An 11,778-nucleotide genomic window follows, 5' to 3' on the forward strand; every position below is an offset into this window, starting at 1 on the left:
AACATTTGATATTTTGGTAAGAAAAATGGAAATTAACTGACCCAAAAAATCTCTGGCTACAGCTTCTTTTAAAGAACCATTATTAATTATAAGAATACACAAGTTTGATTTCTTTCATTACTGTTCATTATTTCAGGTCGTATTTTCCCATAAATCAAATATTTTAGATCTTTGGACCAAACAAGATGTCACCTTGAGCCGGTCGTAGCGGCGAGAAGCCATTTTTCTCTTATTATGCACAAAAAAAATAAAAACTGTTAAAATGTATGCAACATCAGTTAATATCAAATGATTACAGATTTCCCTTCTATTTTTGGTCGAAAATAACCAAAATGATAAGAAAATATCATGGAACCAACAGATCAGAACCAAAATTTATCACGTCATTAACTGAAAACAGCAACAAAGGTTAAATTTCTTGATTGAAAAAGACAAACTAAATGAATTTTTCACATATTTTTAAAGAATGAAATGCTTCATTCATTTTCTATGCAATACATTTAAATTTTTCAGTGGGAATTTATAACGCTTGGGTGAAAGTTTTTCTCCAAGTTGCATCAACATCAATTATCAACATTTTATCCAAGATGGATATGAAAGACAAATTTCACCTGTTGGATCAGAACCGTTCAGGTTTCTGGTGCCAACCAGAACCAGAGGCTTTAAAATTGGAGCTGAAGCTGCAGTTTCTAACATCTGGGAGGCATTTTGAGTTTTTATCTGCACTGCAAAAACCCTGCAGCACACTGTTTCATTTCTGCAGAACTTAACAATTTATATTTGGGTTGATTTAAGGAAACCATTCCAATTTAAAGTCGATTCCCAAGACAGTTTTCTGATCAAATTTGACCTCAGATCAGCTCATGATCCCAATCTGTTCCTCCAGGGAGCGCAGAGTTCGGATTCAAGGGCCTGTCCGGGTCTTTGCTGGGTCTTACCTGGGGTTGGTGCTGTTCCAGTAGACCGCGTACCGGTCCGAGATGAGCCGATCGTCGGTAACGGCGCAGCAGAGTCGCAGCAGCAGCAGCCCGAGCAGCAGCAGCGGCGGCGGTGGCAGCAGCGGCGGCCGCCCGGAGCGCGCCATGAGCGGCGACGCGGCGAGCATCCGCGTCTCTTCGGTTCAGCTGTTCGGGAACCAGAACCGAAGCTCATGAAAAAAAAAAAAAAAAACACCGTTCTTCAGTCACTTTATATCCACAGAGAGGACCGGGGAGTCTTATTTACAGCAGGCTGGCTTCATTCCGCCGCTCACACGATCATCCATCCCATTCAGCGTCAGGACGCGCGGCTTCACGCTCCACACTCTAAAGTCAGGAAAATACTCCGAGCGTGCATCCAGGGGGGGAAACCTGCTCCAAACTTTCATTTTCACTCAGTCAGAACCGGGTCAGAACCGTGCGTCCTCGCTTTTCAGCTGGAATCTGAACTCTGCGGCGCGTTTACGCGCGGAGCGGAGCGGCGCCGGACACGGAGCTCATTCAGGATTTATGTCCGCTCTTATGTAACCTTCGGGTCCAACCGAGCGGATCCCCGGAGCTCCGCCGCTCCGCAAACTTCTGCTCACAAACTTTCAGAACCGGACCGGACCGCGCCTAGTGGACCGGGTCGGGTCGGACCCGTGCACACGGGAACAAAGAGAAAAGTTTAGTCGCAGCTGCAGGAGGAGCGTTTGGCTTGATTACCGGCTCAGCTCCAAACTGCAGCTCCCGGTGCGTCCCGGTGGGCGGGGCTTCATGTGGGCGTGGCTTCCGATTCAGCCATGCCTGAAGCCCCGCCCACCTCCAGAGGAGGAACCCCTCCTGTAAAAAAAGTGTGAAAACCTAAAACAAAGTATTAGGACAATTATAGATAGAAAAAATAGAAAGGGAGCAAATTTTTGTCAAAAAAAAAAAAAACATATTTTGAGATTAATCTTAGAAATTTTTGAGAAAAACATGGAAATTTCTGAGTTTCAAAAGGTGAAAACTTTCAACTTGTGAAACTTAGAAAATTTCTGAGGTTAATCTAAAAAATTCTTAGTTTTTTTTTCTAGAAAATGTTCACGCAGCAGAACTGAGAAATTTCCAAGTTTTTATCTAAAAATGTATTTGTTCTTTCTAGATTCAGAAAGTCAAATTAAATACTTTTAATACCATTACAACAATGTATTCAGGCAATGTTTAAAAAAATGGTAAAAGATAAAATCATGAGAATAAGGTCAAGAATAAAGTCATACGAGAATAAAGTTATTATATTATGAAAATAAAATAGTATCAAGAGAATAAAGTTTAAATAATATGAGAATAAAGTCATAATGTTATAAGAGTAAAGTCGTGACTTTATTCTCGTAATTTTATTCCTATCAAGATATCTGCAGCATTCAGAAAGTCACATTTAAGAGTTTTTAAGAGCTTTATGTCTTAAAAACTCATAATGGCCATCATAACAAAAAAATTTAACAGTAACAGTAAAGAGTATTTCTGGCTGCTCCTTGTCTAAGTTCCCACAGTTTGGGGTTTTATGAGCTTCTCTGTTTTCCTTTAGTGTCTAATAAACCTTTAAACACTTGTTCAGGTCAGGTTTCATGTTTGAAGTGGGTCCAACTGGGCCCTGAAGAGGTGCAGCACTCTCCAAACATTAGAAACATGTGACTCAGCCAAAGTTTTAGGGTTCCTCACCGTCCTGAGATTGATCTGGAAACTATAAATTATTGCAACTGTCTTCCTTCCTTGTCAATATATGGTTTTCGATTTCAGGTAATTGCAATTAATTTGTTACAGATCCTGCAAATAACTCAATTAAAGATTTTAATCAAGTCCCACCACATTTAAAGTAATGAAGACTTCTCCCAGAAAATGTTTGTAGTTGCATTTTGTTAATTGCATTTAGGAAACCAAGAGGAGGACAAATTAGGGCGGAAAATGGCAGAATATATCATTTACATGCAAGCTAAGATAGGCTACTCTCTGTTTCCAACCGTCCCTTTATTTTTATTTTTGTTTGTTTAATAATGATTGCTGAAATTTCTGTCTGTAAAAAATGTTTCAGATATGAAAAGAAAAAGCAACAGAGACTCTCGGAGTTATGCTAACTAGCATGTCATTGAACATAAAGTTGCTCACCTTTTTCACCGCCACAGCGAGGAGTTACGGTGCCATGTGGGGCCACAGGCTGCACCTGACATGGACTCATCTGTTAAGTGTGGTAAAAGAAACAGGGACAAGTTAAAAATATGAATCTCTTGCTAAACATTTCCCTTCAATGGTTAAATGCGGGTGAAATGGAGGCTAACGCTAGCTTGTAGTTAAGCTAGCTAAGCTAACAGGTTGACAAACACCGTCTACCCGCCTCTCTTGGTGAAAAACTAGGTTGTGAATTGACACCAATTCTTTTGTTCTTTTTCTTTTTCGAAAAATGGATTTTATTATTTTCTGCGCATTGTGTCTGTGGTTGTTGTCTTTTGCAAACTGCTACAAAACACCGTCAACCGTAAAGCAGGAACAAACCACTTTATGCAGATGGGGGTCAGGGGTGTTCAGTAAAAATGGACGTTTTCCCTTTTGGTCTGGGAATAATAACATTTCATTTTTACTGTCAAAAACAAGCAAAACAATGACATGAATAATTTTATTATTGACAGGGACCCAAAATTATGTTTTTATATTTACCAAAAACCTTTTTTTATTTGGAATTGTTCCAAATTATTTAGTGAACAAGCTTATTCATGCACGATTTTAATGGTGTTTATTATTCAATGGAAACGCTCCAATTGCAAAATTGTGTTTTTGCGACATTACCAGAATGTCTACAAAGTTTTGCACACATTTGTAATGGAAGCATAGCTACAGGATACATTTCCATTGACCTTAAAATTGCAAATTGAAATTACAGAAATAGATTTGATTAATGGAAACACGCCAATTTTGAAGAAACACATTTTTGCGTAAAATTTTTTAGCTAGTTTTGGAGCTGGTTTCTGGCTGTATCAAAAGTAATGTATTTTGCAAAACTGCAATGGGAACACTTTCTTCTTTTTTTTGCATCACACGAATCAAGTAATCAATAACCAGATGTTACTGCTGTAGGAAATGATGAAGAAGACAACAGGAAGTAGTAGGAGAATGACGGCGCGGCATGGTTTTTAATTACTTACTTTAATGACTGATCCAGCGTATTCACATGATATTTTGATTGCATTTCTTATTTATTGGAAACACCAACATTTTGAGCAGTATGTCAGTCTTCAGTTTCTTGATTCCTGTTGCCTCCTCTTTGCCCCTCAGCTGCTCGGCCTGGAGCTGAAGCTGCTGCTTTGCCCTCTGAAGCAGTGAGGAGTTTCCTCCTCTCATCCAGTGATTCAGCACTCATAAATATTTCAGAGAGTCAGCTTTGGAGGGAAAAGCAAAGGATAGAGGGAGAAAGAGGAATACAGATGAATCTTTAATTCTTGCTTTTAAAATAGAACCAACGGATTAATGGGAGCTGCTCTATTAAACTTTCAGAGGCTTCCGTGAATAAAAGCAGAAACGTTGGACAGCAAGACGCAAAGAACGACAGAGGAAGAACAATCGCAAAACAGAAACAGGGCATCGCATCATCGGCGTATGTTTGAGCAGAGAGGAAGCGTCTGGGTCAGGTGAGACCGTCCAGGTCACTACAGCAAACATCAGCGTTCAACACTCACACTTAAAAATAATACCAGAATGAAGTCTTAATAGTGTAGAAGAAAGTCATAATTTTACTAGAAAAAAGTAGTAATACCATGTGAATAAAGTCGTATGACAGTAAAATCGTAATATGAGAATAAAGTCTTAAAATGACAGTCTTATGAAAATAAAATCACAATGTTTTAAAGTCATAATATTACTAGAAAAAAGTTGTAAAAGTATGAAAATAAAGACTTGGAATTACTTTAAAAATTATAAAATGAACATAAATTTGTAATATGACTAAAAAAGTCGTATCAATATGATAATAAAGTTGTAGTAACACAAGAATAAGATCTTAAAACAAGAATAGTTGTATGACAATAAAATCATAATTCTAGAAATATTACTTTACTTGCGTATTAAGTTGTAACATTGCTAGAATAAAGTCGTAATATCACTAGAAATAAAATGTAATATTGTTAGAAAAATGTTGAAATAATATGAGAATAGTTGTGATAACATTAATATATATTAATTTTCTTTATCTATATATGTCTTGGGTTTTACACATATGTCTTTATTACATATATGTCTTTATTTAAAAAGATCTTTAAAAAGGTCCCCCCATCTTAAGGCTGCCAATATTCAGATGAACAAACTGGTTCTGTTTGTAAAAAATAAACCTGATTTTATCATTTGGTGTTCAGTTCAAGAATTGTGAAATCAGGTCACAAATCTGACCACTAAGCTCTTTTCTAACATCATTTAAAGTTTTGTTCTTCTATGTTTATATTTAAGTTCAGTTTATTGTTTATTCCAGACTCTTTTCCAGAAGAAGCTCAGTTTCTTTTTTGTTTTTGTTATCGGATATTTAAATTAACTGCATGAAGACAAAACATTCAGGTGTTCAAGTGAATGTTATTGAATGTTATTCACTTGAATAACATTCACACTACAGGTGGTGCATCACAGCGCCCCCCTGTGGGCGAAGCGTGTCTGGTAGAAAAGTAATTTGACTTTAGAGGAAATAATTAGACTGAATGAGTTTTAAAAGCTGGTTTCAATAATGAGGCTAATTAATGAGGCTAATTACAGTTTACAGTGGGAAGATAAACACACACGCACACACACCAGGCTGTACAGGTGTGCACCCACACCTGGATCCGGTTTGTATTTTGTTTTTTGTATGATTGTTGATTTTGTTTCTGGTGCTGGTTCGGGTCTGGTTCTGGTTATCCAGTCTGGTCTGTAGCCGTTTGTTCTTTTAGTGGTTGTTTTGTACCTATTTTGGTCCATTTTCTGTTGGTTTTGAGTCTTCTTTTTTTTTTGCCAGTTTTCTGGTCGTTTTGTCAATCTTTCCGACTCTGTTCGTGTCAGTTTTGTCTTGCGGGCTCTTTGTGTCGGTACCAAACAGAACCGGCGGAACCCCGCTGCGTCTGAACCCCGGCTGTGGGTTTGTCCTTGCTGAAGGAGACGGAGGCGTCTCTGTGGGGGTCCGACCTCCAAATCACACATACAGACGACTTAATGGACTGTCTGCTGATTCGCCCATCAGCCTTTAATTGACCTGCAGTCTGTGTGTGTGTAGGGTGTGTGTGTGTAGGTGTGTGTGTAGGGTGTGTGTGTCTCTGTGTGTGTGTAGGTGTGTGAGTAGGAGCTCATCTTGTGGTGTTGTGGGGACATAAATGTGAATTATGAGGACTTGGCTGGAGAAAAAGAAAAAAGAAAAAGAGTTTTTTGCTGGTTCTGACCAAGTTTTAGAGACAGAATGTGTTCCAGTCATCAGAGCGGAGGAGTTTCCTGCAACCCGCAGAATTAAGGGGTTAATTATAACCCAGAGGACGATGTGGACTGAAAATGGACGATTATTTACGTCTCATCAGACCTGGACAGAATTACCTGCCGGCCCCCTGCTAGACGGCTCCAATCACCAAAACACCAGGATGGCGACGCCTGATAGAGCCGCTGGTGCTTGTGATGGCGACCAGTGAACCGGACGTTTGCATAGCCGGCCCTTTTTTTTCTCTTTTTTGACGGATGCAAAGTAGCCGCCTAAAACCGTGATGGACCTGTCAGCCGGCCGGCCATTAGCTGCACGCTGAGCCTCAAGTCTTTTTTTTTCTTGCCAAAATACTGTTTTCCTCTCCTTCTGTCCCCCACGCAAACATGTCAAAACACGCGTGACTGCTCATCATGAGGCAAACGGCGCTACAAACGGCGCTTTCTGGGAAGCTAGGCTAGCATTAGCGTCCTGACAGCCGGCGCGCGCCAGTTAGCTGCGGTCACTCGGCGGGAATCAGCCGGACCGGACGTTATGTGGAGGAAGAGATTGCCTCGGAGGTAGTTAGCGGGACAGAGGGTGTTTTTTATGTTTTATTTTTCAGAGTGCAGGACGGATAGGCGGGGAGAATTAGCATTTAAAGTACTTGCCCACCAGGCATTAGCACACCTTGGTGGGCTCAGCCAATATGTTCCCCGCTGTCCTCCGAAAAACTCCACAAGGAGGGGAAAAAATATCTAAAAATCATTTCACTTCAGAAGAGGAGAGGAATGTAAATGGCTCACAGAGAGAAGAGCAGCAACATCACAACAGAGATGTCAAAGTCCCTCATTAGGCTGCAGATAAAAGACACTTTTTCTTTCTCGAAAACTATTTAAAACTGATTTTTATGGCCGTTTTCTGTCTTTGTTTTGACATGAGATACCCTGTAAAAACAAGTTTGTCACATTTAGGGCATAAATGAGCAGCAGCAGAAGCTATGACTCCCAACAGCCATTTAATTCAAAATAGTTCACAAGTGAAAGATTCCACAGCTTTTCATGTTCATGACATAAAATCATTAATTACTAGAAAAAGTTGTAATAACATGAGAATAAAACCATAATAACATGAGAATAAGGTTGTACGACAATAAAGTTGTAATAATACAAGAATAAAATCAAAAATATTTCTAGAATAAAGTTCTAATATAGTAGAAAAGTCACAATAATATGAGAAAAATGTTGCACAGTAAAATTGTGTTGCCCTGTGACAGACTGGCGACCTGTCCAGGGTGACCCCGCCTCTGGCCCGAAATGTCTGGCTGCAGAGGCACCAGCACCCCTCCCACACCCACTGGGGACAAGGGCGTAAAAAAATGGATGGATGGATTAAAAATGTAATAGTATTAGAATAAAGTTACACTATTTCTATAATATAGTTGTAATATTTCTAGAAAAAGTCATAATACGAGAAACAAGTCGTTCAATAAAATCGGAATAAAGTCAAGAATAAAGTCATACGATGTCTAAAATAAAGTTATATTAGAAGTAAAAAGTTGTAATAATATGATAATAATGTAATATAACTAGAATAGTCATATTACTGGAACAAGCTGTAATAATACAAGAAAAAAGTTGTAATATCATGGGAATAAAGTCATTCGACAATAAAACTGTAGTAATACCAGAGTAAAATCAGAATATTTCTATAATACATTTTTGATATTACTAAAATAAAATAGTAATTATAATAATACTAGAAATAGTTTGACTAATACAAGAATGTTGCACCACAATAAAATTGTAATAATACAAGAGTAAAATCTGAATATTTATTAAAAAAAAACATTACAGCAGAGTAATGTTATTATGAGAATTGTAATAATGCTATTATGAAAAAGCCATTATTACGAGAATAAAGTTGGAATTTTAGGAAAATAAAATAATAATTTTACAAAAGAACACCGTCATGAAAAGATAAAAATTTGAATTAGGACTGTTGAGCATTTTGTGAAGTTATACTCTGATAACAGTTTTACAAATATTTAATTTTTCACCATGTCAGCATCAAATTTATATGAAATTTATGACTTTGTTTTAGTATTTTATGGAAAATATGTGAATTTTGTTTTATTTCCTGCGATGGGTTTCTGTTTATGATGGTCCCAGTCAGACCAGTAAGCAGGAGCTGCAGGTTTTACTTTCCAGCCGGTTTGACCTCAGCAGAGCCTTCCTCAGGTTCCTCCTCTTCCTCGGGGTCCGGGAGCGTTTTGGGGGATTATGCTAACTCAGCTCGGACTGGAGGGATTCCTGTTTGACAGCCGTGCGAGAGCAAGCTGGCGTGCCGGCATTTGGTTTCCCTCCTCCTCCTCTCAAACCGTTCTTTGTTCGGCTGCGAGTCAACGGCCCGACGTGTCGCTGGTGAGAATAAGAAGACACGGATATGAACTTCCTCCAGTCTGTAAAGCCTCAGATCTCCTCTGGTTGTTTCCACAGCACTGACTGTGAAAGTGAACGCTTCACTTCTCTTCTTCTTTGGTTTTAATATCTCTGCCGCTCACTCCTTTCTTAGAAAAGAAAAGAAGCTTTGATCATTCTCTTGGATAAATCTCATCTTCAGGTCACAAAGTGAGGGCAGATAGCTGCTTTGACGCTATCAGAGCAGCTTGCAAACGGACAAATTTCCGCTTTTTAATTTTAGCATGAAGAACATTACAGAACAGTTGGAAAAAAGCTGAAGGAGAATCCGTTTTAGTTTCCAAACAGATGGAAAATCAGGTCAGACGACAATTAGAACACGTTAAAATCAGTCACTGCATTTCCATTTACTTTAAAATTTGCTTAATGGAAACACTAATTTAGGAAAAAACAAGTTTTTCAATATGTTTTTACACAAGATGGTTTTTTAGCTGCATCAAAATTTGTGTATTTCGCCAAACTGCAATGGAAAAGCTTTTTTGCATCACTCAAGTCACATGATCAACAACAGGAAGTTTCTACTGGCAGAAACCACAAAGAAGACAACAAGATGATGTTAGCGGAATATTGACTAAGTTTTGCACACATTTGTAATAGAAACAGTTACTCGACGCATTACCACTGACCTTTAAATTGCACAAATTGGAATTCCGCAAATAAGTTTGTTTAATGGAAACGCGGCAATTTTGAACAAAAAAAAATTCTCGTAGTTCTTGTGCTAGGATGAGGTGATTTTTTTGGCTGCATAAATTCATGTATTTCACATTTGTAATGAAAACATACTGTAGCTACAAGCTGCGTTTCCATTGACCTTTAAATCTCACCATTTGTAATTCTGAAAATAAATTTGCGTAATGGAAACACTCCAATTTCGAAAATTCACGTTTTTTGATAAAAAGTTTGTGTGCCAGGATGAGGTGGGTTTTTGGTTATATCGTAGGTAGTGTATTTGGCAAAACTGTGATGGAAAAGCTCTTTTTGAATCACACAAGTTGCATGATCAACAACAGGAAGTTACTACTGTAGGAAACGACAAAGAAGAAGACAGGAAGTAGTAATAGGATCTTTTTTGATGACTTGTTGCATAAACAAACTTATTCACGTTTTTTTTTAAATTATGTTTCTTATGTCTTAAAATTGAGTAATGGAAACACTCATTAAAAAAAATTCCAGTTTTTGGATAAAAAGTTTTTGTGCTAGCATGAGGTGGGTTTTGTTGGTCGTTTTGAAATCAGCATATTTCGCAAAACTGCAATAGAAATACTTTTTTCACATCAACAGGAAGTGTCATGGCGGAAACGACGAAGAAGACGACGGGAAGTAGTTGGAGGAGTGAATGCTGCAGGTCAGTAACTCCATCCAATCTTTGGAAACTTTTTAAACTAATGTAATTAATGAACTAAATTGTTTTGTTTGGGAACTAAGTCCAATTGGAATAAAGATTGTTTGTCAGAATAAAAGTAGCTTGTGAAAATGGAAAACCTTTATTCCTTCATTCAGATCACATTTCTGCATTAAAATGTTTTTATTGATCAGTTATATTCTCATTTTAAATGTTTTAACTGTAATTAGGAAAATTATTATAAATAAATGCTTTCAAACTTCCAAATATACGTAAATTAATCTTTGTAGCGCGTCCTGAAGTAGATGGACTTTTTAAAATAACATTCTAATTTATTTAATGGTCTGCAAATACTTGAAACTAACACTAATCTGTCTATATTGGATTGAACAAATTGTATGTAGATTTTATGTTTTTCAAAAAGACTAACTGGTGACAAAACTAAACGGATTTGAATTGACTGTGGTTAGTGCGAAGAGTTTTATGTGTGTAAACATTTCAACATTTTGTTTCCTGCAGATCATTTGGTCACTTCTGTCTCCTTTGAACTTTTTTACAAGTATTGTTTTTCTTTTTTAGCTGAAACCAGAACAATGATGAACACAATAAAACCAGACTTCAGTCAGTTTTTAATTTGCAAAGTTTCACGTTTTTCTAATTATTTTGTCATTTTAACCACGTGTGACATGAGAAACTTTTTTATTTTTATTCAAATATTTCAGTTTGATGGAAAAACAAAAACATTTAAGGCATAAAAACAAATTTATGTTCTAAAACACAATTAAGGACAGGATAAACTTACTCATAAGTACAGTTTTAAAAGTTTATAATTTTTACGTTCATCTTAATTTCTTTGCCTCAGTTTCTGTATAAACTTCATGTTTTCTTCTGGAGTTTGGCGCCCTCTGCTGTTAATTGACCTTTTTTTATTAATATTTTTGTTCTCACTTTGTGTTAAGTCGTTCCCTGTTATGTCAACAAGAATTAAATTTGTTATATGTGAAAACTGAAGGATATATTCTGGTTAAAAATATACACAGCGCCTTTAGTCTGCAGAGGGATAAAGACTCATCCAGACTCAAAGTCCTCAGAAAATGTAAGGCTTGAAGAATTATGTTTCCTGAGAACCACTGAGGTGATATTTAGAGTATTGTGAGTCAGGACGAATGTATTAGGGCCATCCTATTAGGCGTAAACAGAAGAAAAAGTGGTGTAAATTTCTGCTAAGAAAACTCAAATTATGAGATTAATCTCAGAAATTTTAGAATAAAATTCCAAAATCCAAGAAATTTGCAGGAAAAAACTTTTCAAACTCAGAAAGTTAAGTTTTTTTCTAGAAAATGTTTTAGACTAATCTCAAAATTTTATTTTTTTGTTGCAAATTGTCAGCTTTGTGTTATTCATGTGTTAACTATGAATTTGCACCTCTGGGCCACCGTAGTTTTCAGCATTTACCTGATTTTAAAATCCACTTTTGGACAAAAAACCCCATAAAAATCAAAAGAGGACGCACTTCTTTTTTATGCTTATGTCCACAAAAACAAACATAAGAAACGACAAAAGTCCAAA

General features: G+C 37.1%; 1 protein-coding gene across 1 annotated transcript in view; it reads right to left on the reverse strand.

Moving 5' to 3' along the window:
• Window positions 1-1,717, reverse strand: part of LOC116726429 (ephrin-A2-like) — a 109,337-nt gene extending 107,620 nt beyond the window's left edge. Inside the window, exon 1 of the mRNA XM_032573154.1 lies at window positions 939-1,717. Within this exon, the coding sequence (XP_032429045.1) occupies window positions 939-1,105 (167 nt within the window). The 5' untranslated portion in view covers window positions 1,106-1,717. The remainder of the gene's footprint in view (window positions 1-938) is intronic.
• Window positions 1,718-11,778: the final 10,061 nt, after the last annotated feature.

This window comes from Xiphophorus hellerii, chromosome 9 (genome assembly GCF_003331165.1).
Source record: "Xiphophorus hellerii strain 12219 chromosome 9, Xiphophorus_hellerii-4.1, whole genome shotgun sequence".
Classification (NCBI taxonomy): domain Eukaryota; kingdom Metazoa; phylum Chordata; class Actinopteri; order Cyprinodontiformes; family Poeciliidae; genus Xiphophorus; species Xiphophorus hellerii.